This window comes from Salmo trutta, chromosome 32 (assembly GCF_901001165.1).
Source record: "Salmo trutta chromosome 32, fSalTru1.1, whole genome shotgun sequence".
NCBI classification, from domain to species: domain Eukaryota; kingdom Metazoa; phylum Chordata; class Actinopteri; order Salmoniformes; family Salmonidae; genus Salmo; species Salmo trutta.
The window spans coordinates 14,034,051-14,056,491 of record NC_042988.1 but is presented as its reverse complement, the minus strand read 5'-3'; the positions used below and the strand labels follow the sequence as shown (position 1 = coordinate 14,056,491).

The 22,441-nt window shown below is 40.7% G+C and overlaps 1 protein-coding gene across 2 annotated transcripts in view; it reads left to right on the top strand.

The window, feature by feature from the left end:
* The window catches only part of LOC115171156 (protein ELFN1-like), an 83,173-nt gene extending 67,056 nt beyond the window's left edge, over positions 1 to 16,117 (top strand). For both annotated transcript variants that reach the window (XM_029727697.1, XM_029727699.1), the window contains exon 3: positions 12,253 to 16,117. In XM_029727697.1, the coding sequence (XP_029583557.1) occupies positions 12,642 to 15,050 (2,409 nt within the window). In that variant the 5' untranslated portion in view covers positions 12,253 to 12,641 and the 3' untranslated portion in view covers positions 15,051 to 16,117. The remainder of the gene's footprint in view (positions 1 to 12,252) is intronic.
* The last annotated feature ends 6,324 nt before the right edge of the window (positions 16,118 to 22,441 follow it).

Below are 22,441 nucleotides of genomic sequence, written 5' to 3'. Positions count from 1 at the left end.
GAAACCAAAGTAAAGCAAATAAATACATATAATGGCTCACTACCTGTAGAGTCTTATGCTAATGCTTCTATGTTCCACTTCTTAACTCCCAAGCCAACTTTAATAAAGATGCATTAAACATTATGGCGGCGGCTGCAGGACCATATGTGTTTATGATACAGCTGCCACAGCACTATTATCAGGCAGGCTAGGTTTTCTTTATGGGTGATGTATTGGAGAGGGACGGTGACCTCTGAGGGCTGCCAAGGTCCGAGTGAATCAGATGTGCCATGTCTATTATTGGCATAGTTCCTTGTCACCACAGACTGGGAGAGCATTGGGGGTTGATATGTGTAATGCAGTTCTCTGGTTCTCTGGAGCTTTTAAAGCTGAATAGTGACTTGCAACAATTAGCCTAAGAGTCCAGACTGCAGTTCCATTATTGGCGTGCATATAAAACATAAACAACCACACAAAGCCATTATCATAAGACATTCTGCATGAAATATTCTGTCAGGGAATTGTGGTTAGCATTTAAAAAGATAAAGAAGAGCAATTTTCTGGTGTATTCATATAAATAAAAAGATATAATATATATTTTTTCCCAAACCAACAGTGCTTTTGCCTTGAGCATTATGTACTGTTTTTTAACGTCTACAAATCATCGACCATAGATTGCCGAAGTACCTTCCTTATCTCCCAACATTCCATGTATTAATCAATAGTTAAAATACCACAACTTAATATGTACATTATATACAGTAACTCCACCGAGTGCTGATAATGTAAAATGCTTGGCACAAGGACTACAGACTGTGTGCGTAAGATTCTGGCAGAGGAATGATTCAAGGAAACAACAAATACATCTCTGAAATAACCCCTACATGTTGGCTGTGAAATAGCTTTTCCCCACATTCTGCAATGTTATGTTGATGTAGGTACTTGGTCCTTGGGCAGGTGAGTCACAGTGTCACAGACATACAGTGTGCTCTGCTGTAGTGGTTCCAGGTGCTGTTGGGATTTCAACAGAGAGAATCTCTTCGCTAGGTTAAAAGTCCTGAACAGTCATTCTGAAAAGTTCTGAAAAGTACTCATGGCTAACTACCAGGAAGTTTGAAAAGACGAGTGGGCGGAGAGTTTATATTCATGAGCTCACCTTGACTGACAGCTCTTTGAAACGCCTATGTCAAACAACTTGGATGCAGTGAGCAGTGTTGCAGTAAAATCATCTCAAGCTAATGTGGTGATACACAAAGCAACTCAAACAACATTGAAATTGCATCAATGATATATATATATATATATATATATATATATATGTTTTTATACATCTCCCATTTGGCATGTTTCTTTTGATGCCGTTCACAGCAACACTGACAGATGTGTTGACTTGACAACTGTGTCTGAGTTTTGAACGACAACCTCCATGTTGGCTGAAGACCTAGTTAGTCAGTAACTAGCTGACACCAGATACAGATGAAACATATAAGTATCTTTGCCATAGATGAATAGGGTAAACTCTTAATTAGATTTGCTGACACCCTAGTCAAGCTCTATAAACCACGCCCCTCTGCAAACACACCGATGTTGGTTACAAGCCGGTACTTATTTCAATTAGGTAAGAGAATATCAAGTTACCATTGGTGTATTAAAATGAGAGTTAAGGTGATGTCACCTTGTCCCCTTAATGATGAATCAAAGTGTTTGACATGTGGGAGGGGACCGGTAACTTTATGATCAAACTTTGTCAATGTAGAAGCAATTGTCATTTTTCATACTTCGGTCATCATATTTTGATCTGGTTACCTTCAAATATCATCCAATTTCATGAAAAACATGATTTTGACTGTTCGTGACCTTTAAGCTCAGGCCCCCAGGTGTTCTCTGTCTCCCACCAATCTGTTTTTGGCCACGCTGACATTTGTTTTTGGCCTAGCTGGATATCACACAGTGTCAGTGTTCTGTCCCTAAACACGCCATGTAACCTCACAGGTTCCTGGACGGATAAAAATGTTAATGTGTAATTTGATGAACTTGAGTGGAGAAAAAGGAGGAGACAGTGAATCATTCTGCTCATATCCTCTTAATGAGAGTGCTGAGGCAGGGTTCGCTGTCACTCAGAACCCTGGTTCTCTCCCACAGCATAATTTGATTGAGGAACTCCACTCGGTTTCAGAAGGTTAATTGGTGGGGTAGAAAGCTGCGTTGGCAGAGCAAAGTAATTGACAAGAAGAGGAAATTAGTGCCGTTGTTCCTGTACGTGCATAGTTAGCATACTTGAACTTTAGGCACTGATTTTACCTCACAGACAGCCCCTATATACAGTATGACACAACATGTACTGACAACAGCAGCAGGACGGTGCAGCAGGCAAACGGAACATATCAATACAAACACTCAGGCTTTACAATATGTGCTCCGTCTAGTGTGACACTTAAAGGGATAGTTCACTTAAAATACAAAATGACACATTGGTTTTCTTACCCTGTAAGCAGTCTATGGACAAGGTATGACAGTAATCCATGCTTTGGTTTTATTTCCCTGGTACCATTTCTAAATGCTAACCTTTTAGCATTTTTAGCACAAATCCCATTCAAGTCATGGTACCGATATTAGCATTTTTCACGCATCATGTCCAAATCCCCCGAAAGTATCGAAATTGATTATGAAGCTTAACAAAGTCACATAGATTATTTGAATGTAATGTGTGAAAAATGCTAATATCAGTACCATGACTTGAATGGGATTTGTGCCACAAATGTTAAAACATTGGAAAGAGTGCCAGGGAAACTAAACCAAAGCATGGGTGGCTGCCAAACCTTGTCCAAAGACTGCTTACAGCGTAAGGAAACCAATACGTCATTTCGTAATTTGGGTGAACTATCCATGTAAGACTGTACAGTAGATCCCAGTTTAGTCTGCCATGTCTTGAGTCAGCAGCAGGAGAGGTGTCGGCATACATCCTCCTGCCCACCGGCAGCTGGTGGGCACAAAGGCCAGAGTGATGGTCTGGAAAATTGCAATAAAACCTGCAGGTATTATCCCAAGTTGTATCTTACTCTTACATGAACAAAATTAAATTAAACTGTAAGTGTTGGTTGTGCTCTCCCTGTTCTTATGACAAATACAGGCTGTCTACAACCTAATTGTTTTCTCATTGGATTCGTTCTACTGTTGTTGGTTAAGACAATTCTGACAATACCTCAATTGGTTTGTCGGTTTGGAATAGGCCTTAGTATAATTGAATTGTCTACAAGTTTACTCAATACAAGTCTGTGGCATAATGCACAATTATTGTTGGGACAAATCCATAACCTTTTAGTTTGTTTATGTTGCAAATCAATGAATGTTGTTAAAGGAAGGTTTTGTATATTAGATCTACAGTTTCAGATGATTAGATTTTCTTTTTTTGCTCATTGTACCAACTGAGCAAACTGTCTTTCATACCGCAGTTCCCAATAACTCCACTTTGGATATGACTTTAGCTCTAAAAGCTCTATCCATTAAGGCTACTGTTTCCATCAGTGCACACTGTAATTCTAAGCCATTCTCCATGGCTTATCATCTTTTTTTAAAGGGCCATCCAGAATGGAGTTTGTGCTTTGTAATACGATTTCTTGCTCCCTGGAAAGGTGAGAATCGTACTAGGTCATCAGCCTGTTGAAGGACTCGATCCACTGAAGAACAATTGAGTGTGGTATTGGGAATTTACAAGAGATGCCAGAGCAGTAAGTCATTTAAAGTTTTACAAAGCATCACACCGTCAGGAATACCAAATAGCCTGTTGTAGAATAGAACATTTGTGTCAAATTCTAATTCTGGAGGTCTGGACTTGCATAGTTGGCCTCAACCCTTGGCCCTCAAGCTCTTAATTAGCCCAATCATTCACTATTTAAGCAAATTTTCTACCTTCAAAATGACCAAATACACTACACTTAAACTAGATTTATGACGGAGGTGGATGTATGAAATGCTAATATATGTGGCTAATTGGCTATTTAGAGTAATTAGCTGGGGGAGCTGGAAACAGGCATGCAAAAGGGTGAGCACAGTTTCACCCTCATTTGGGTGGGCAAGTGGAGCTGTTTTTCAGAATGCCTTTCAGCAACTTAAAAAGTGCTCTCCCAGCAAATATGCATTTGAAATAGATTCCGCACAAATGGTCAACATTTACATATATTAGAGTTCATCCTGACGAAAGGATAACTGTTGCTCTTTAGGATTCCCCCTGTGGGGAAGAGTTGTGTAACGCTGCGTTTACACAGGCAGAACAATTCTGATGTTGTTCCACTAATTGGTCTTTTGACCAATCAGATCAGCTCTTTGCCAGCAATTGGGCAAAAGATCAGCATTGGGCTGCATGTGTAAACGCAGCCTTACTTCCTTCTACCAGCACTTCATACAGATGCAAGATCTTAATTTGATCACTCAGTTGCAGGAGAACGTTCCTGCAATGCAGAAAATGTCAAACTCGTAGTGTATTTAAGGTTTAAAATTGTAATTGCCACTTAGAAATTTCAGACTTGATTTTCCCTTACGAAAAATGTATCAACCCCTACAAAAATATAGATGAATTATAATCCACATAATAATTCACATTTCCTGTTACTGCAGGATTATGTTCTTGCTGTAGAAAACTGACTCAAATTAAGATCCTACATCTTTATGCATTGGTTGACCTTTTTTCCCTTGCTGCTGTCCATCGTGCTGAAGTCGTTAGCTGGTTTGTAGTGCACTGTCCATACATAGTGCAAGCGTGTCATTCCACCACAACCACCATCCCCCAACACCACCACAGGATATACCGTATGTGACAACACTGAAAAGCAATCCAGCAAGACATTAAGAAAACTGGTATAGTTCTTGCTACTCCTCCTTTTCTGCCTCTGCTGTGGAAGGTCATGATGTCTGTAGAATATCTGAAGAGCACGTTGAGAGCACAAACCTGGAAATTGTGTGCATCTCCACATACACAACTTTATCATTACGTATTTCCTTTATTCGTTTTCGTCACGTTTTTGATCACTGCGGTGACATACATTCGCCTCCATTGAGATAAATACCATTGTGAAAGCTTTTCCTGACTGAATTTAAATGAGGCGATTCCAATTGTCATGGGGAAAGAAAAGTGCTTTGTCTGAAAAACAATTCAATGCACAGAGCTGCGGCACAATACCCCTCACTTATCAGGGAAGTAGAGTTAGATAAAAACTCATTAGTGTGCAGTGGCTTGCAGCTGTCTGTGCTCCTGTACGAGGCCCTTTTTCTGAAGAGGACTGGCATGTCCACAAAGTATGCCATTGATGCCACAAAGGAAGCAAGCACATTTCCAAACAAACTGGATTGGGGGCAAGAGAGAACATTCCATTCAATTCCAGGCAATGTTCCTTTTAGTAATTAATGCATGACTTTAATATCCTTGGATATAGCTGAAGCATGCATCCACCTCCTCCCTTTCTCTCCAAAGCAATTCAGTACCTCAGTAAGCACAATGTTTTCCTTCCCCAAGAGAAGCAGTTCCATTTCAGCTCAATTGATTCTCCACTTCTAGTCGCCCATCTTTACCTTTTTCATTCTTTACCAGCAAGAAGCGCATGCATTTTCAATGACATCAAATAAAGGCCAGTCATTGGGAGGGATCAGGGGACTGAGGCACCTTCACCATCCGACAGAGAAAGACGGAGCAAGATATAAAGACGAACCGCAGAGATGGGGGGGGGTGAGGCCTTGGACACAGACATGAGAGGGAGATAACATGACTATATATATCAGGACAGATATGACCAGATTAAACTGAGAATCCAGTCTCGCTGTGTCCTTCTGACCAATACAGGCTGTCTAATACAATTTGCAAATGTGTGTTTTCCTCCGAGAGAGAGACAGAGACAGAGACCGAGAGAGGGAGAGACAGTGAGAGTCAGTGAGAGAGACAGAGACAGTAAGAGAGAGAGAGAGATTGAGATATCAAATCAAATCAAAACAAATCAAAGTTTGTTTGTCACGTGCGCCGAATACAACAGGTGTAGACCTTACAGTGAAATGCTTACTTACAGGCTCTAACCAATAGTGCAAAAAGGTATTAGGTGTCTGAGAGCCGTTAGATAGAATACAGTATGACAGCTTTACATACAGTATACCTCATTGGGAGACAGTTGCACTAGTTACTGTATCTGTTTCATCCACGAGGCTTATGGGAGATTCTGTCATGTCTTTGCCTTGAAGCCCTGGCTCGCCGCTGCGGAGGAGAGAACCCCAGAGGCTCCGCATATGAGAGCAGAAGCCTGTCTCGCAATCACAGACTTGAATTCAGTGCATTGAAAGACTCCCCTCAAGGTAACATGAGCTCTCAGCTCCCGAAGCACCCTCGTCTGCCCCCTCCTATGAAACAGTAATACTAGTTGGCCTCACAGTTACGCTGTGTTATGTCAGTTGTCAAATGGTAAACATTGGGTCTATGTATTGCCCCAATATGTTTATTGTAGGCACTTTGAATGCAACTACTTACAACGAAGATCAAATAGAATCTACACTCTGAGTTAAACATCATTTGAAAGAAGTATCTTTCCTCAACGTTGACTGCTTATGGAGAATACAGTAGCTCTCTCAAATAAAATCCACCAATAATATATTTAATGCAAAAAGTATAGCTATGTAAGTGTATGAAAGTGCCTTGAGCAAGCAAAACAGTGGGAATTTACAACAATTGAATGTACGATCATTGAATCAGGGCGTCATTAGTTGTTCACAGGGGATGACAAGAAAATCCATCATTACCCTGTATGCAGCAGGGCCCCAATGGGAACAAGTAGACTGGGGAATGGCTGCCTAGGCTGCCTGGGGGTCCACTGGGAGAGGAGCTTGGCTCTGACGCCCTGGGTGTTCTGGCCTACTGCCCTCATGGCTACACTACCATTGGACCAAAGAGATTGCTGCCAATGGGGAAAGAGTCCAGGGCTGCAAATAGACCTATAGGCTCTTCTGAGGACGAACATGCCATACTGCCCTAACTGTCTTAAGCTCATTTGCAGTATGTGACACGTTTTACAAGCATTTCGCTACACCAGCAATAACATCTGCTAAACACGTGTATGTGACAAATAATAACATTTTATTTGATTTCGGTGAAACGAATGCATACACATGGATTCCAACATTTGTTGTTCTTTTCCCACCATCTCCAAGCAGTTTCATCCATGAGGCTTATGGGAGATTCTGTCATGTCTTTGCCAGTTAGCACTGTCGGATTTGTTCGTTAAGCATATAGGCACCAGGATGGCATTAAAGCACTCGGAGCCACTAAACCTGAATGTATGATGAGAGGTTTGTTTATGCAAAAGGTAGTTTACTAAATCACTAACATGCATATGCAACAGCGGGTTACTCTAACAAGGCGAACTAGCAGGGTTGTAATTTATGCTGTGGACCGCAGTAGCGGTGGTGAAATTGATGCGGAGCCCACTGGAGTGAGTCACAGCGGACAAACAAACCCCTCTATGCATTATTAATGAGGGAAAATCTTTTCAGGTTTAACTTCAACTTCCATTTAACACCTAAAGGGATCCTGCAACAACACCATGCTAAGAGAGAGCCAAGGTCGGGTCAGAACGTCTCTCAGACACTGCCAGCCGGTATTTACGATAAAGGTCAGAGAATGAGGGGACAATGGTAGGAGAAAATGTTCTCTTTAAAAGTTTCGCCTCGCCAGATATTTCCCAGAGCCATACTTTTCATATTCATTTCATGGAACATTTGGTTTGGGTTCCCAAACAGGAACCTTCTTTCTTTCAGAGGGTTTAAAAAGTGATTATATTTGAATGCCCCTTGGTAAATGCACTTTTGTGGTAGGTGGTTTTGTAGTGGTAGCCTTTGGCATTTCCTTGCAGAGCGTTCCACACAGTGCATGGAGGTGCACAATGTAATTCCTTGTTCTATGTCTAGGTTAGCAGGTGACAGAGTGATTCCACCCATTTTACCATGCCCATGATATAGTGGGAACTAGGTATACTAAACTAAATGTCAGATGCCATCCATGTACTCAAAAAAGGCCGTCTTAATGTGTTTTTAATTCAAATCTGGGCCACATGCATTTTTCAGCCAACGGACACAGTCCTCTTCAGTGCGAACAAAGTCCTCCAGTTTCAACGGACAGACATTAAAAGAGTGCTCCACATAAAGTGTGGCCATCAGTGGTGCCTGGTGGGAGGAGCTATAGGAGGACGGGCTCATTGTAATGCCTGGAATGGAATCAATGGAACGGTTTCCACATGTTTCATGTGTTTGATACAGTTCCACTACTGTATATAGATAGCCTCACTACTGCTTTTTTTCACTGTCTTTTTACTGTTGTTTTTATTTCTTTACTTATCTATTGTTCACCTAATACTTATTTTTTAAGTAAGTAAGCATTTCACTGTAAGGTCTACACCTGTTGTATTCGGCGCATGCGACAGATAAACTTTGATTTGATTTATTCCATTCCAGTCTTTACAATGAGCCCATCCTCCTATAGCTCCTCCTACCAGCCCCCTCTGGTGACCATGTCATACAGCAGTAGAACTCAGTGATGTGAGGGGGCCGGCATGGCCCCAGCCTTATAGAAACCTGTCAAACCCAAACATCCACCTAACATTTTATGTTGAGCAGCTCACAGCATTACTGCCTCAAGACATCCCCAAGCTCAATGGAAACTAAGTAAATTATTGTAACTGCTTCGAAGTCCCCCACAAAACACATGTAGGATCTGTGGTATGTGTGGGGACAGACTGTGTATGGGAATGGTGAGTTTGCAGAAATATGAGAACGGGAGACAACCCAGTTTGCTACTGTGCTGTATTACAGTGTGCTTCCTAATTTAGTATTCAAATGTATCGGGTTTACGATTCACACATAACACAGGCACGAGTAGACAAAGCTGGGGTTTAGATGTATGTGTAATCTCTCCCTCAGGGCTCATACAAATCCAAGCAAAACAAACAGTCCCTCAGTAGGTTACTTCAGCACTGCTCCCTCTGATCCAATGGTACATATTTACTGTCAGAACTCATCCATAGCCACAGTATGCTTTCCCCCCATACAAGACAGCTCTATGAATGGCTCCACTCTTTTGTTTTTAGTTAGGCTTAAACATCTCCATTAAAATGGAAAAAGCATATTACTTGTAGAAGTAGCTTGACTCAGTGATTTGAATGAAAGGTGCTAAGAGTATAATGAATCATTGCACGGATATAACAAATGTTCTTTTCAAGGTAGAGCATATTTAGAAAATGAAAACACTGGAACTTTTCCACTGACTGATGACTGTGTCAGTAATACATAGTGATTAATCTTAGCCTCAACAACCCTGTTTCTGTACCAATCAGCACTTATGTGCAAACATGCTGACCAGTGTAGTCTTGAATAGGTTTATGTTGAACAATGGACATACTTCCTCTATTATCAGTGATTCCCATTAGAATCAAGCCAGCATCATGTACACTGTGCAGTAAGAGAATACTAAACAATGGAAATTGTATTCATATTGTCCTTTAGTTCGTGGAATGTGGACAGTTTTGTTTTTGAATATGAACAGTTCAGTATTGTGCCCTAGAGATCATGGTATGGCTGTTAGTTATTTTGACTTCCTGAAAACATATGCTCACTTCCTCATTGATGATAGCAATGCTAGATGGCAACACAACATTTGTTTAGGCCTAATTGGTGCGTGGTGGGCAGACCACACAAAAGGTCAACAGACTTCTGGAATGACCTTAGGTCCACGGTTCCAATTTGAGGTGTATTCCCTCGGCAATAAACTGTCACAATTATCCTGTTGTAGCAACATGATTGTCCCCTTTATGTAAAGGCCTATGTCCTCTACCACCTAGGGACCCCTTTTTTCTCACCCTCTGTGGCCTCCCACAAGGCAACGCATCCACTGGCCTGTGTCAGCAGATGCATCAGAGGGCTAAGAGAGGCTAGTGATGAGGGCGCACACCACATACCTCTGGGTTTAAAGTATTCAACTGCTGTCCTCTATGATTAACCTATCCATCACTTGTGTTTCCAGCCCACTTTCATGGTCAGTCACTCCCACACCATTCACAATGAATTAATGGCTGTAATAACACAGTCCCCGGATCTAGAAGAGTTGAATATTTGATGTTACTTAAGGGAAGTCCACAAGTACCATTTCTCGAACAGTGACTTGCATTTCTAATATATTGGATTAGATTGGATTAAAATTTGATTTGCTTTCTTCTTAAAAAAACAGCAGGAATCCTTCCAGGTCTTAATATGAATAATATGTATAATATGAAAAAGAAATGACTTCTCCTCATAAACATAATTTTCATAATCGAAACATCTCTCATTGGCTTTGTTAAATTATGAATATACACAAATCCCTCTCTGTCTTTGCAGGTTAGAGGTTGGTTGTCTTCTTGATTCTCATTGTTCTTAGAAATGTTCAAGTGTGACAGCAGTAAGCATGGTAGACGAGGTACTAGGTGTTGTTCTGTACAGTAGCCTACACATCTCTGTGAGGTCTAAACAAATATCTCCCTCAGAGATGTCTGGGCTGCTTTAAGTGGACCGGAGAAGAGAACATGTAATTCATCGCTCTGAGCCAAGACCCCTGCCTTGGTGGTGAGCATTCCTTCTGTGGCTATGTTTGCCATCATATTGAATTTTAACAATGAAAAATGAATAACTGACTGAGTCCAATCTGATTTGAAAGCTAGTTAAGTGGCTCAGGTCTGGATAAAAAAGCAATACTAGGTGCCACTGACAATGAAGTATACTGTAGGCCTTGGGTCAGCAAGATGTATTGACTACACATTAGTGAATGCAGATTAAATGTTTCCCCTCTCACTCAGAAATGTCTGGCGTGCAGTAAATCATTTTCATTCCTCCATGGGCATTTTGTAGCCTCAGTTCTTATTATCAAAAAGGAGAACAAACACTTTTATGTTTGGCATGCAGTCATAACATATAAATCAATATCGTAATTGGCACGTGCAATAGCCTATCCCATATTTTTTTTATTTTCAGCACAATGAAATCCGTTAAGAAATGGAAAAAGCATAATGATTTAGTATGGTGGGAATATCAAAGTTATAAGGTAGTTCTTTGAATGGAACTAGTGTATGCAATTCATAGTCCAAACACAAAAGTATTGTTCCAGGAAGATGAAGTGTCTCAGTGTTCCTCGCTGGCCACTGCTGCTGATTATGACCACGGCTGTGCTGGTCGACTGTGGTGCAACTTATTACCTAAGACTATTATGAGAATGACTCATATACTTAAACATTTGACTTTCATTCCTCTCAGCACCTCCCATGCTGAGGTCACCTGCTGTTTATGACTAATAATTCATTAATACCTCTCCATAAAACCAGGATCTATAGGCTACACACCCAGCTCCAAGGTTTTCTCCTGCAGCTATCAACTTTATTCAGAAACCTTGGGCTGTTGATAAAATTGATTGGGTCCAATTATTTAACCAGACCCAATGGAACACTGCAATTTCCCGGGGGAACTATCTGACAGGGTTAAATTGACAATGAACAGCTTGCTATTTTTGGTTCACGGTTTGTATCCTCAGTAGTTACCGTAAGATGTTAAAGAGACACATCCATGGCACTGAAAGCCATTAAGTTCTATTTCTGTTGTCAAATTAAAACATCTAGAAGGTTCTTGAGAAGACATTTTAGTATGGTGCAGAGTAATTCATTAATTGAATGCTGCATCTAAACATTAGTTGGACTCAGTTGTGTTTGACAGTCCCCAGGTTAATGGTGTGAAAATAGGGACCCTGCTTTCCCCAACCTGTCAAGTGGTAATTGGCCAAAGGTTTCCTTTAATAGCAATATGCCACAGGGAACGCAAAGCACCTCTGAAATTGTGTACAAAATAATTGGATGGCAATGAAAGAGGGAGCATACACATTAATCCTATTTTGCCTTTAAAATGATATTTGCTATTTTTACTTAACGTGTAAAACAAAATGTGTCTTGATTATTTGGATCCATTTGTGCAGTATACATGACAGATGATTAGAATGTAGAATATAAAATACAGATTGGGTAACATGTTATTTGACTGCTACAAATGGTCTATAGAGGAGAAATATCATTCTACTTGTGCAGCATGGCATGTATTTTGAATATTTCTGGCCCAAAAAATATATACTTTTTAAACGAAGTGGTGTAAATGTGGTTATATTCAAATTGCAAACCTCACATTCAAGCAGTTGTTGATTCCCCTAACGTGTGCCTGCTTCTCTTTTCTTCACAGGGAGTTCCTCTGAGCCCATGAATGCGACCCAGCAAGAAAGACAGAGGAAGAAACAATAGGATGAGACCGATCAACGATGTTATCCCTGGGGAAATAAGCACAAGACAATCTGAGGTGGTGAAATACTGAATCTCAGCGAACCATCTCTAGAACTTCACTCCAGGTTAAAGTCATTGGATGGATGCTGGTCTAAATGCACATGCCCAACATCTTTTTGTAAATGGCTGGAACATTGGGACCGAATTATCCTTCCCTGGACAGAAGGCCAATATATTGATTGTCCTCGCTGAGGAGAACACTTGAAAGTCCAGCTAGATTACAAAGAGTTCAGTTCAGCATCTTTAGAAACCACAGTGGTGTTCCCGTCTTAGAGCTTTTGGGCCCTGCCCATGACATCAAGAGGAGCACCAATGGCCTGCGGTGGAGCTATGGTAATGAGTGCCTTTTTCTGGTCTGTGGCCATAGTATATTTGACCCATATAGGCAGAGTCAATGGGGACTGCTGGCTCATCGAAGGCGAGAAGGGTTTTGTGTGGCTGGCCATCTGCAGCCAAAACCAGCCTCCATACGAGGCCATCCCCACGCATATCAACAGCACCATTGTGGACCTTCGGCTCAATGAAAACAAGATCAAAAGTGTCCATTTCTCTGCCCTCAGCCGCTTCGCCAACCTGACCTACCTAAACCTGACCAAGAATGAGATCAACTACATAGATGATGGGGCCTTTTCTGCCCAGTTCAACTTACAGGTCCTTCAGTTAGGCTTCAACAAACTCCGTAACCTTACTGAGGGCATCCTCAGGGGTTTGGGCAAGCTGCAGTACCTCTACCTCCAGGCTAACCTGATTGAGACTGTGACACCCAATGCCTTTTTGGAGTGCTATAGCCTGGAAAACATCGACCTCTCCATGAACCGTATCCAGCAGCTAGATGGGACCACGTTTACCAGCCTGACTAAACTGACTACCTGTGAGCTGTACACCAACCCTTTCAACTGTTCCTGTGAACTACTTGGCTTTGTGAAGTGGCTCTCTGCATTCCCCAACAGGACAAATGAACGGATGGTCTGTGACTCCCCATCAGGTGTCTCTGGCTACAGTCTGCTCAGCCAGAACCCTAACAACCCGACTTTTCGGAATGCCCTCCATATGCTCTCCACTGTGTGTACAGACGACTATGTGACGCCGTACATACCTGTGCCTCCTGAGAGCACCACACTCCCACCAGACTACACTCCCTGTGGGCTGGAGGACTGTCCCTCCGGAACTGAGCCAGATGAGAGTATGAGTATCAACCCAACGGTGATTAATGTGGATGTAAAACCCAGTATGAAGCTGAAGCAAGTCTCTAAAACAAGCGCCACCATCACTGTTCAGATCCCCCATCCCTTCAAGAAGATGTACAGCCTGGTTCTCTACAATAACAGCTTTTTCACTGATATTCAAAACCTCAAAATTCAGAATGAGGACATTGAACTTAAAAACCTGAAACCACATACTGAATACACGTACTGTGTCGCTTCTATAAAGAATAATCTTAGATTCAATCATACTTGTCTGGCAGTCTCCACAGGACCCTGGAATGGGAAAGAGAGATCACAAAACCATGCAACAGCTACCCACTACATTATGACCATCCTAGGTTGTCTCTTTAGTATGGTGATTGTCCTAGGGGTGGTCTACTATTGCTTGCGTAAAAAACGTCAGCAAGATGAAAAGCACAAAAAGGCAGGCAGCCTAAAGAAAAGTATAATTGAACTAAAATATGGACAAGAGCTCGAAGGGGGAACCATTTCCAGGATGTCACAGAAGCAAATGATGGGTGGGGAGAGTATGTCCCGCATGCCATACCTACCATCTGGTAGTGAAATGGAGCAGTACAAACTGCAGGAGATAAGAGATGACACGCCTAAAATGGCCAAGGGAAGTTACATAGAGGTGCGAGGAACCGGGGACCACCATGAACGCAGAGAGTGTGAGATGTCCATGCCTGGGATGTCCATGCCTGGGAACAGCCAAGGGTCAGTAGCTGAGATTTCAACCATTGCAAAAGAGGTGGATAAGGTTAATCAGATCATTAACAACTGTATCGATGCTCTGAAGTCAGAATCCACATCTTTTCAAGGGGTGAAATCAGGAGCTGTGTCCACCCAGGAACCCCAGCTAGTCCTAATATCAGAGCAGCCGCAGAGCAAGTCTGGCTTCCTGTCCCCAGTGTATAAGGACAGCTACCACCACTCGTTACAGAGGCACCACACCTCGGATGTCCCGCCAAAGCGGCCCAGCACTGCCACTGGAGGTCCAATGCGGAGCCCAAGGCCTTACCGCTCAGAGTCCAAGTACATAGAGAAGACCTCGCCAACGGGTGAGACCATCCTCACTGTAACGCCAGCCGCTGCCATCCTTAGGGCAGAGGCGGAGAAGATCAGGCAGTACAATGAGCACCGGCACTCCTATCCCGACAGCCACCAGCTGCAGATCGAGGAGCTGGAAGGGCCCGGAAGCCACAAGCCCTCCATCCTGGAGCCCCTAACTCGGCCCCGCCCCAGAGACATGGCGTACTCTCCGCTCTCACCTCAGTACCATAACCTCAGCTACTCCTCCAGTCCTGAGTACTACTGCAAACCTCATCACACTATCTGGGAGCGCTTCAAACTCCGTGGCAAACGGCACAAAGACGAGGACGAGTACATGGCTGCAGGGCATGCTCTACGTAAAAAAGTGCAGTTTGCCAAGGATGAGGACCTGCATGACATTTTAGACTACTGGAAAGGTGTATCTGCTCAACAGAAATCTTAATCTCTCCAAGTATTTTCTACTGGACCACAACTTTCAGAAATGACACAGAAACCTTATATGTGAAACTCACTATTGATTGGATGGATACTTCCATATTGCGATCAACTACTTAAACGTATATATAGCAACGTATTTTGACTGTGAGTAAAATAGGAAAAGAACCTTGGAAATGACCATCTTGGAAATGACCATCTTAAATTTGTCACATTATGTATGGAATTTATGGGAATAAACTGTAATCTAACGTTTCAAGAAGAAAACATATTGCAAATTAAGAATATACATATTATATGTTGCAATGGATTATAGGTATTTGGGTATCGCATGGCCAAGTCCTGTGACAGTGGATTTGCTGTTGTGTACTTTGAGAAAATACTGTAACAAATATTGAAAAACATGTCTATTGAATCCTCAATATTTTTCTTGAAGAACTACTGAACAATCATACGAAAAAGACCATTTTTTCTCCCCACATATATTTCATTCTACAATGGAACTATGTCCTGATACAGTTTCTATGTCTGCAATGTTTTCTGTTAATAAGATTTCAAAAATTATGTTTGATTCAGGTTTAGTCCATGGATTTCAAAGACAGCTACTTTATTTGTTTTCTAATGATTTCCGTGTCCTAACTGATAAACGTTACACTGGTCAGATAATTGGTATTATGTTACCCAGACCACTTAACTTTCCCTTCCCCTATTTACAGCACTATCACATAATACATTTTAGAGGCCACTAAACAAACTGCACAATATTAAAAGGCTGGAATTTTCTAAATGTAATATTCCACATAAGACAGTTCATTGTATTATTCTGATGCTGATGGTCTGTCTTAGGCATCGGCATTGTGAGCCATTAGTCATATCTTTAGAACCAAAGTAGAAAAAGCTGAAGTGTTTACATTTTCTTTCTGCATGGTCTAAGAAAGTGTTTCCCAACTCCGGTCCTCGAGTACCTCCAACAGCACACATTTTAGTTGTAGCCCAGCACTAAAACCCCTGATTCAACTTGTCAAGGGCTTGATGATTAGTTGATAAGTAGAATCAGGTGTGGTTGTCCAGGGCTACAACAAAAATATGTACAGTTGGGGGTTGGGAAACACTGGTCTTAGATATGTGTGAACATAGTAAATCAGGTTCCATATGCATATAATTTGAATTTGTTCTACTGTGTTTCAAAGAGCCAAAACATTTTAAGAGTTACTTTTGTTGAAAGTGTAATTGACCATTCATCTTTATATTACCAATATTTTCCACAGAAGGCACCTTTAGTTTCCCACCTGTTGTTTAGGCAGAATGCTGAGAATGCAGTTCACATTCTCTACTGGAATATCTGTCCTATAGCCCGATGGATGAATGTACAATATAGATGATGAAATCTGTATATGGCAGCTTTTCATTTTATTTCAGAGATTTTTTTTATTTGCTATTTACAACCATAATCTCCAGTTTCCTTTGTCTCTACATCTATATCAATTAATATATTTCCCATAACTTATCATATTTTATATTTGTCTGCAATTCTCAGCCAACAAAGTAAAAAACAGCAAAGTTGTTGGTTTCACTGAAGGCTCATGTTGAAGGATATTTTCCTATATTGTGTGGCTGTTATGACACTTTTGTAAATTAGACGTCACCAATCAGAGGTATATCAACATGCCATGGTTAACTATTAAATAATATCCCATGAATGCCTGAACTAAACTTCTGCCGCTGGATTTGTATATTATCAATACACTATTTTTGAGTGGATACAAGAGGTAACTTGGCTGTCTGAGTTCTTATTTCAACCGCCTTAAACTTCTGGGATATGTGTGCGACTGTAATTTTCTTTATTTTCCTTTCAGTGTTGATATTGTTGACAAGTCCTTATTTGATGTAATTTTTCTAAATGCATTTCAATAGATTCCAAGAGCTGTCAGATTTCTAGATAAATTAGCAAGTAAGCTACATGTTTTTATACTGCATATTGTAGCACTTCTGTGGCTCATACAAGTTAGAATTGTTGGGAATCCGGTGGAAACAAACAAGAGCACAATAAAGTGTTTTTATTTCATTTCTTAATACTATGTTACCTGCTTTCAGACAAAGTACTGTGAAATAAAGGGAAGGGTGCACCCATCAGTATCTTCATTATGTTCTCTTCTTGTTTTTGAAATCTGAATCAAGATATGAATCCTGAATGTACGGAATCCTGAATGTATGAGAAAACTTGCTTATTTGTATCACACACATCATTATCATGTTTTTATGATACTTTAATGGTTCTACCAAACTATGAAATGTTCATAATATTCTGTAGTCCAGCAATTTCAGCAACTTGTACCATTCTTCATGTATAGCTAAATATTCAAATGTAGGCTATCCTGTAATACAACACCTTTTCCATCGGAGTATTGGCAGTGTTTCCAATGCTCTGCTGAACATATCCAAGCAACTGCTTATGAAGACGTGACTGCATGCATTTATCTTGGGAGCGGAAGATATTTATTATGTTCACAAAATGCTGAGGGTTCGATTCAATACGTAGCGCTGAAGACCTACGCTGAAGCGCGATATACATTTAATGTAATGTTCCTTCGTTCACGGAGACTGCATTCACGGTAAACGCTACATGTCGTCTCAATCGGAAATTACCTTTACATTTCAATCGCACTACAGCGCTTATCTTCAGCTGCATGGATTGAATCGAGCCCTAGGACTGCCTCTCCTTTGAAAAACAAACATCAATTTGTCTTGTCCCCAATGGTTGTCAGATATCTTAACCTTAAAATTGCCAACTGTGGAACACTGAACTTAAAAACCTGAAACCCCATACTGACTGCACATACTGTGTCGCTTCTATAAGCAATGCTCTTAGAGTCAGTCACACTTGTCTGACAATCTACACAGGACCGTGGAATGGGTAAGGAAACCAATACGCTTCCAAAACATTCAAAGCAAAAGCAGGTTGGCATTTATTGTCATGAATCTTGCCCTGAAGAAAGAACTGAGCAATTTTCCTCTATATGGGCAAGCTGCTAAGTCAAAATTGCCAATATCATAAAAATTCATGAAAACAAAATATAAGGTTAGGCATTAGGGTTAGCAGTGTGGTTAAGGTTAGGGTAAGGTTTAAAATCCGATTTTATGACTTTGTCGCTGTGCCAGCTAGTGACCACTCTGCAGAGCTGCCTCCAGGGAAGATTCATGACAATAAATGCCAATCTGCAAAGCAAAATCTAAAGCATGGATTGCTGTTATACTTTGTCCATAGACTGCTTACAGGGAACGGAAACCAATATGTAATTTCTAATTTGGGGGAACTATCCCTTTAAGTGTATTTGGCTTAGAAAGTGATATTTTAATTTACCTTTTGAGGTTATGCAAATATTTCAGCAGAAGTGAAGGGGTAGTATTCAGCACATCAAAAACAAGCAGGAAACACAGTTATTGCTTTTCTTGAAAAATCTCTATAATTTCATAAAATGTAAGGGTCACCTAATACATATATGTATTCGATTTGTTTGTAGGTTAAAACAGCACTTCTATTTGAAATGTGTGAGGAATGATGGGAAAATGTATCTTCATATCTCAGATAAGATTTCAGCATCTGAAACTGACTGGAAAGTGTCCAATAGATAAGGAGTCAGGAGATTGTTAGCAATTGTGGTACCATTTGAAAAAAGCTATTTCCTTTTCTCTCAGACATGATGTAACTGTCTCCAGAGAATCTCAGATGTTATCAGATTACAGAGCATTCTGAAAATATTCAGACCCCTTGACTTTTTCCACATTTTCTTACATTACAGCCTTATTCTAAAATGGATTAAATAAATAAAACATGTCATCAATCTACACACAATACCCCATAACGACAAAGTTCGAAGACATTTTTTACTTAAGTATTCAGTCCCTTTGCTATGAGACTTGAAAGTGTACATCCTGATTCCATTGATCATCCTTGAGAGATTTCTACAACTTGATTGGAGTCCACCTGTTGTAAATTCAATTGATTGGACATTATTTGGAAAGGCACACATTTGTCTACAGTGCCTCCGGAAAGTATTCAGACCCCTTGACTTTTTATACATTTTGTTACATTACAGCCTTATTCAAAAATTGATTAAATAAATGTTTTTCCTCAGCAATCTATAGACAATACACAACCAAACAGCTTTTTATAATAAAAAAATAAGTATTCAGACATTTTGCTATGAGACTCGAAATTGAGCTCAGGTGCATGCTGTTTCCATTGATCATCCTTGAGATGTTTCTACAACTGGATTGGAGTCCAATTGTGGTAAATTCCAATGATTGGACAGGGTATATTTAAGGTCCCACAGTTGACAATGCATGTCAGAGCAAAAACCAAGCCATGAGGTCGAAGGAATTGTCCATAGAGCTCAGAGACAAGATTGTGTAAAAGCACAGATCTGGGGAAGGGTACCAAAAAATGTCTGCCACATTAAAGGTCCCCAAGACCACAGTGGCCTCCATCATTCTTAAATGGAAGAAGTTTGGAACCACCAAGACTCTTCCCAGAGCTGGCCGCCGGGCCAAACTGAGCAATCGGGGAAGAAGGGCCTTGGTCAGGGAGGTGACCAAGAACCATATTTTTGTAATTTTTTTATTTAACCTTGATTTCACTAGACAAGTCAGTAAAGAACAAATTATTATTTACAATGACGGCCTACCCCGGCCAAACCCGGACGATGCTGGGCCAATTGTGCACCGCCCTATGGGACTCCCAGTCACGGCCGGATATGATGCAGCCTGGATTCAAACCAGGGACTGCATTGACCCCTCTTGCACTGAGATGCAGTGCCTTGGACCGCTGTGCCACTCGGGAGCCCAGATGGTCACTCTGACAGAGCTCTAGAGTTCCTCTGTGGAAATCGGAGAACCTTCCAGAAGGACAACCATCTCTGCAGCACTCTACCAATCAGGCCTTTATGGTAGAGTGGCCAGACGGAAGCCACTCCTCAGTAAAAGGCACATGACAGCCCGCTTGGATTTTTCCAAAAGGCACCTAAAAACTCTCAGACCATGAGAAGCAAGATTCTCTGGTCTGATAAAAACAATGTTGAACTCTTTGGCCTGAATGCCAAGTGTCACGTCTGGCGGAAACCTGGCACTATCCCTACGATGAAGCATGGTGGTGGCAGCCTCATGCTGTGGGGATGTTTTTCAGCGGCAGGGACTGGGAGACTAGTCAGAATCGAGGCAAAGATGAACGGAGTAAAGTACAGGGAGATCCTTGATGAAAACCTACTCCCGAGCTCTCAGAACCTCACACTGGGGTGAAGGTTCACCTTCCAACAGGACAACGACCCTAAGCACACAGCTAAGACGTGGCTTTGGGACAAGTCTCTGAATGTGCTTGAGTGGCCCATCCAGAGCCCGGACGTGAACTCGATCAAACATCTCTAGAGAGTCCTCAAAATAGCTGTTCAGCAATGCTCCCCATTCAACCAGACAGAGCTTGAGAGGATCTGCAGAGAACAATGGGTGAAACTCTCCAAATACAGGTGTGCCAAGCTTGTAGCATCATACCCAAGAAGACTAAAGGCTGTAATCACTGCCAAAGGTGCTTCAACAAAGTACTGAGTAAAGGTTCGGAATACTTATCTAAATGTGATATTTCAGTTTTTTTCTTTAGTACATTTGCAAAAAATTCTAAGCCTGTTTTTGCGTTGTCATCATGGGTTATTGTGTGTAGATTGAGGAGGAGGAAAAAAACAATTTAATCAATTTTAGAATAAGGCCGTAATGTAAGAAAATTTGGAAAAAGTCAAGGGGTCTGAATACTTCCCAAATGCACTGTATATAACACACTGACTTCTGCATGTGATATCATGTTCTCTATTTCAGAAATTAAAACTGAAATGCTAGCCCTTGCACGCTTCAGCAGCTATACAGATAATACTATATGCAAAAGCAAAGCTAATAACCTTGAATAATTTATCTGTAATACACACCTGCCATCTCCTGTTACTATTGTGATGGAGTGAGAGGCCTCTTATAAGTGTTGAAATGAAACTCAGTGTAAACCAGACAACAGTTTCTTAGGTAAAACTAAAAACACATGTACATTTGCACATTTGTGTTAATTAAAACAATAAAGTAATGTCTACTCTGTTCAAACTCAACTCTGTATGCTCATTGAAAATGTTAAAACATTTTTTCTCGGGCTCCTCTGGTTTAAAAAAAGGAATAATGATAGATAATGATATTTAAAATAGGTTGCATGTGGGCTGCAAAGACTTCTAGATTAGACTATGTTTAAATGTATTAATAAATCTATTAGCCTATACGGCTTATCAGACTCATGAAAAATGTTCAGATTCGACTTAGAATAATATTTATATTACCCTGCGTATAGTACTTTCAGAAAGTATTCACACCTCTTGACTTGTTTCCCATTTTGTTGTGTTACAGCCTGAATTTAAAATGGATTAAATTAAGACTGTTTTGGCAGTGGCCTACACACAATAATCCATAATGTCAAAGTGGAATTATGTTTTTAGGAATTTTTATACATTTAAAATGAAAAGCTGAACTGTCTTGAGTCAATAAGTATTCAACCCCTTTCTTATGGCAAGCCTAAATAAGGTCAGAAGAAAAAATGTGCTTAAAACCTCTTAAGGATTAACCCCTTTTTTTCAATTTTCAAACTAAATTGACATACCCAAATCTAACTGCCTGTAGCTCAGGCCCTGAAGCAAGGATATGCATATTCTTGGTACCATTTAAAAGGAAACACTTTGAAGTTTATGGAAATGTGAAAGCAATGTAGTAGAATATAACACAATAGATCTGGTAAAAGATAATACAAAGAAAAAAACAACCATTCTTTTGTATTTTTTTGTACCATCATCTATGAAATGCAAGAGAAAGGCCATAATGTATTATTCCAGCCAAAGTGCAAGTTACATTTTGGCCACTAGATGGCATCAGTGTATGTGCAAAGTTTTAGACTGATCCAATAAACCATTCCATTTCTATTCAAAATGTTGTATCAAGACTGCCCAAATGTGCCTAATTTGTTTATTACTTCTTCAGGATCGGTGTCCCTTCCACGGGACGGTTGAGCTAACGTAGGCTAATGCGATTAGCATGAGGTTGTCAGTAACAAGAACATTTCCCAGGACATAGACATATCAGAAATCTTAAATTCTTGTTAATCTAACTGCACTGCCCAATTTACAGTAGCTATTACAGTGAAAAACCTACAGTGAATGTTCATGCGAGGCCGAGTTACAGTTTTGACTTAAATCTACTTGAAAATCTATGGCAAGACCTGAAAATGTTTGTCTAGCAATGATCAACAACCAATTTGACAGAGCTTGAAGAATTCTTTAAATAACAAAAGGCAAATGTTGCACAATCCAGGTGTGGAAAGCTCTT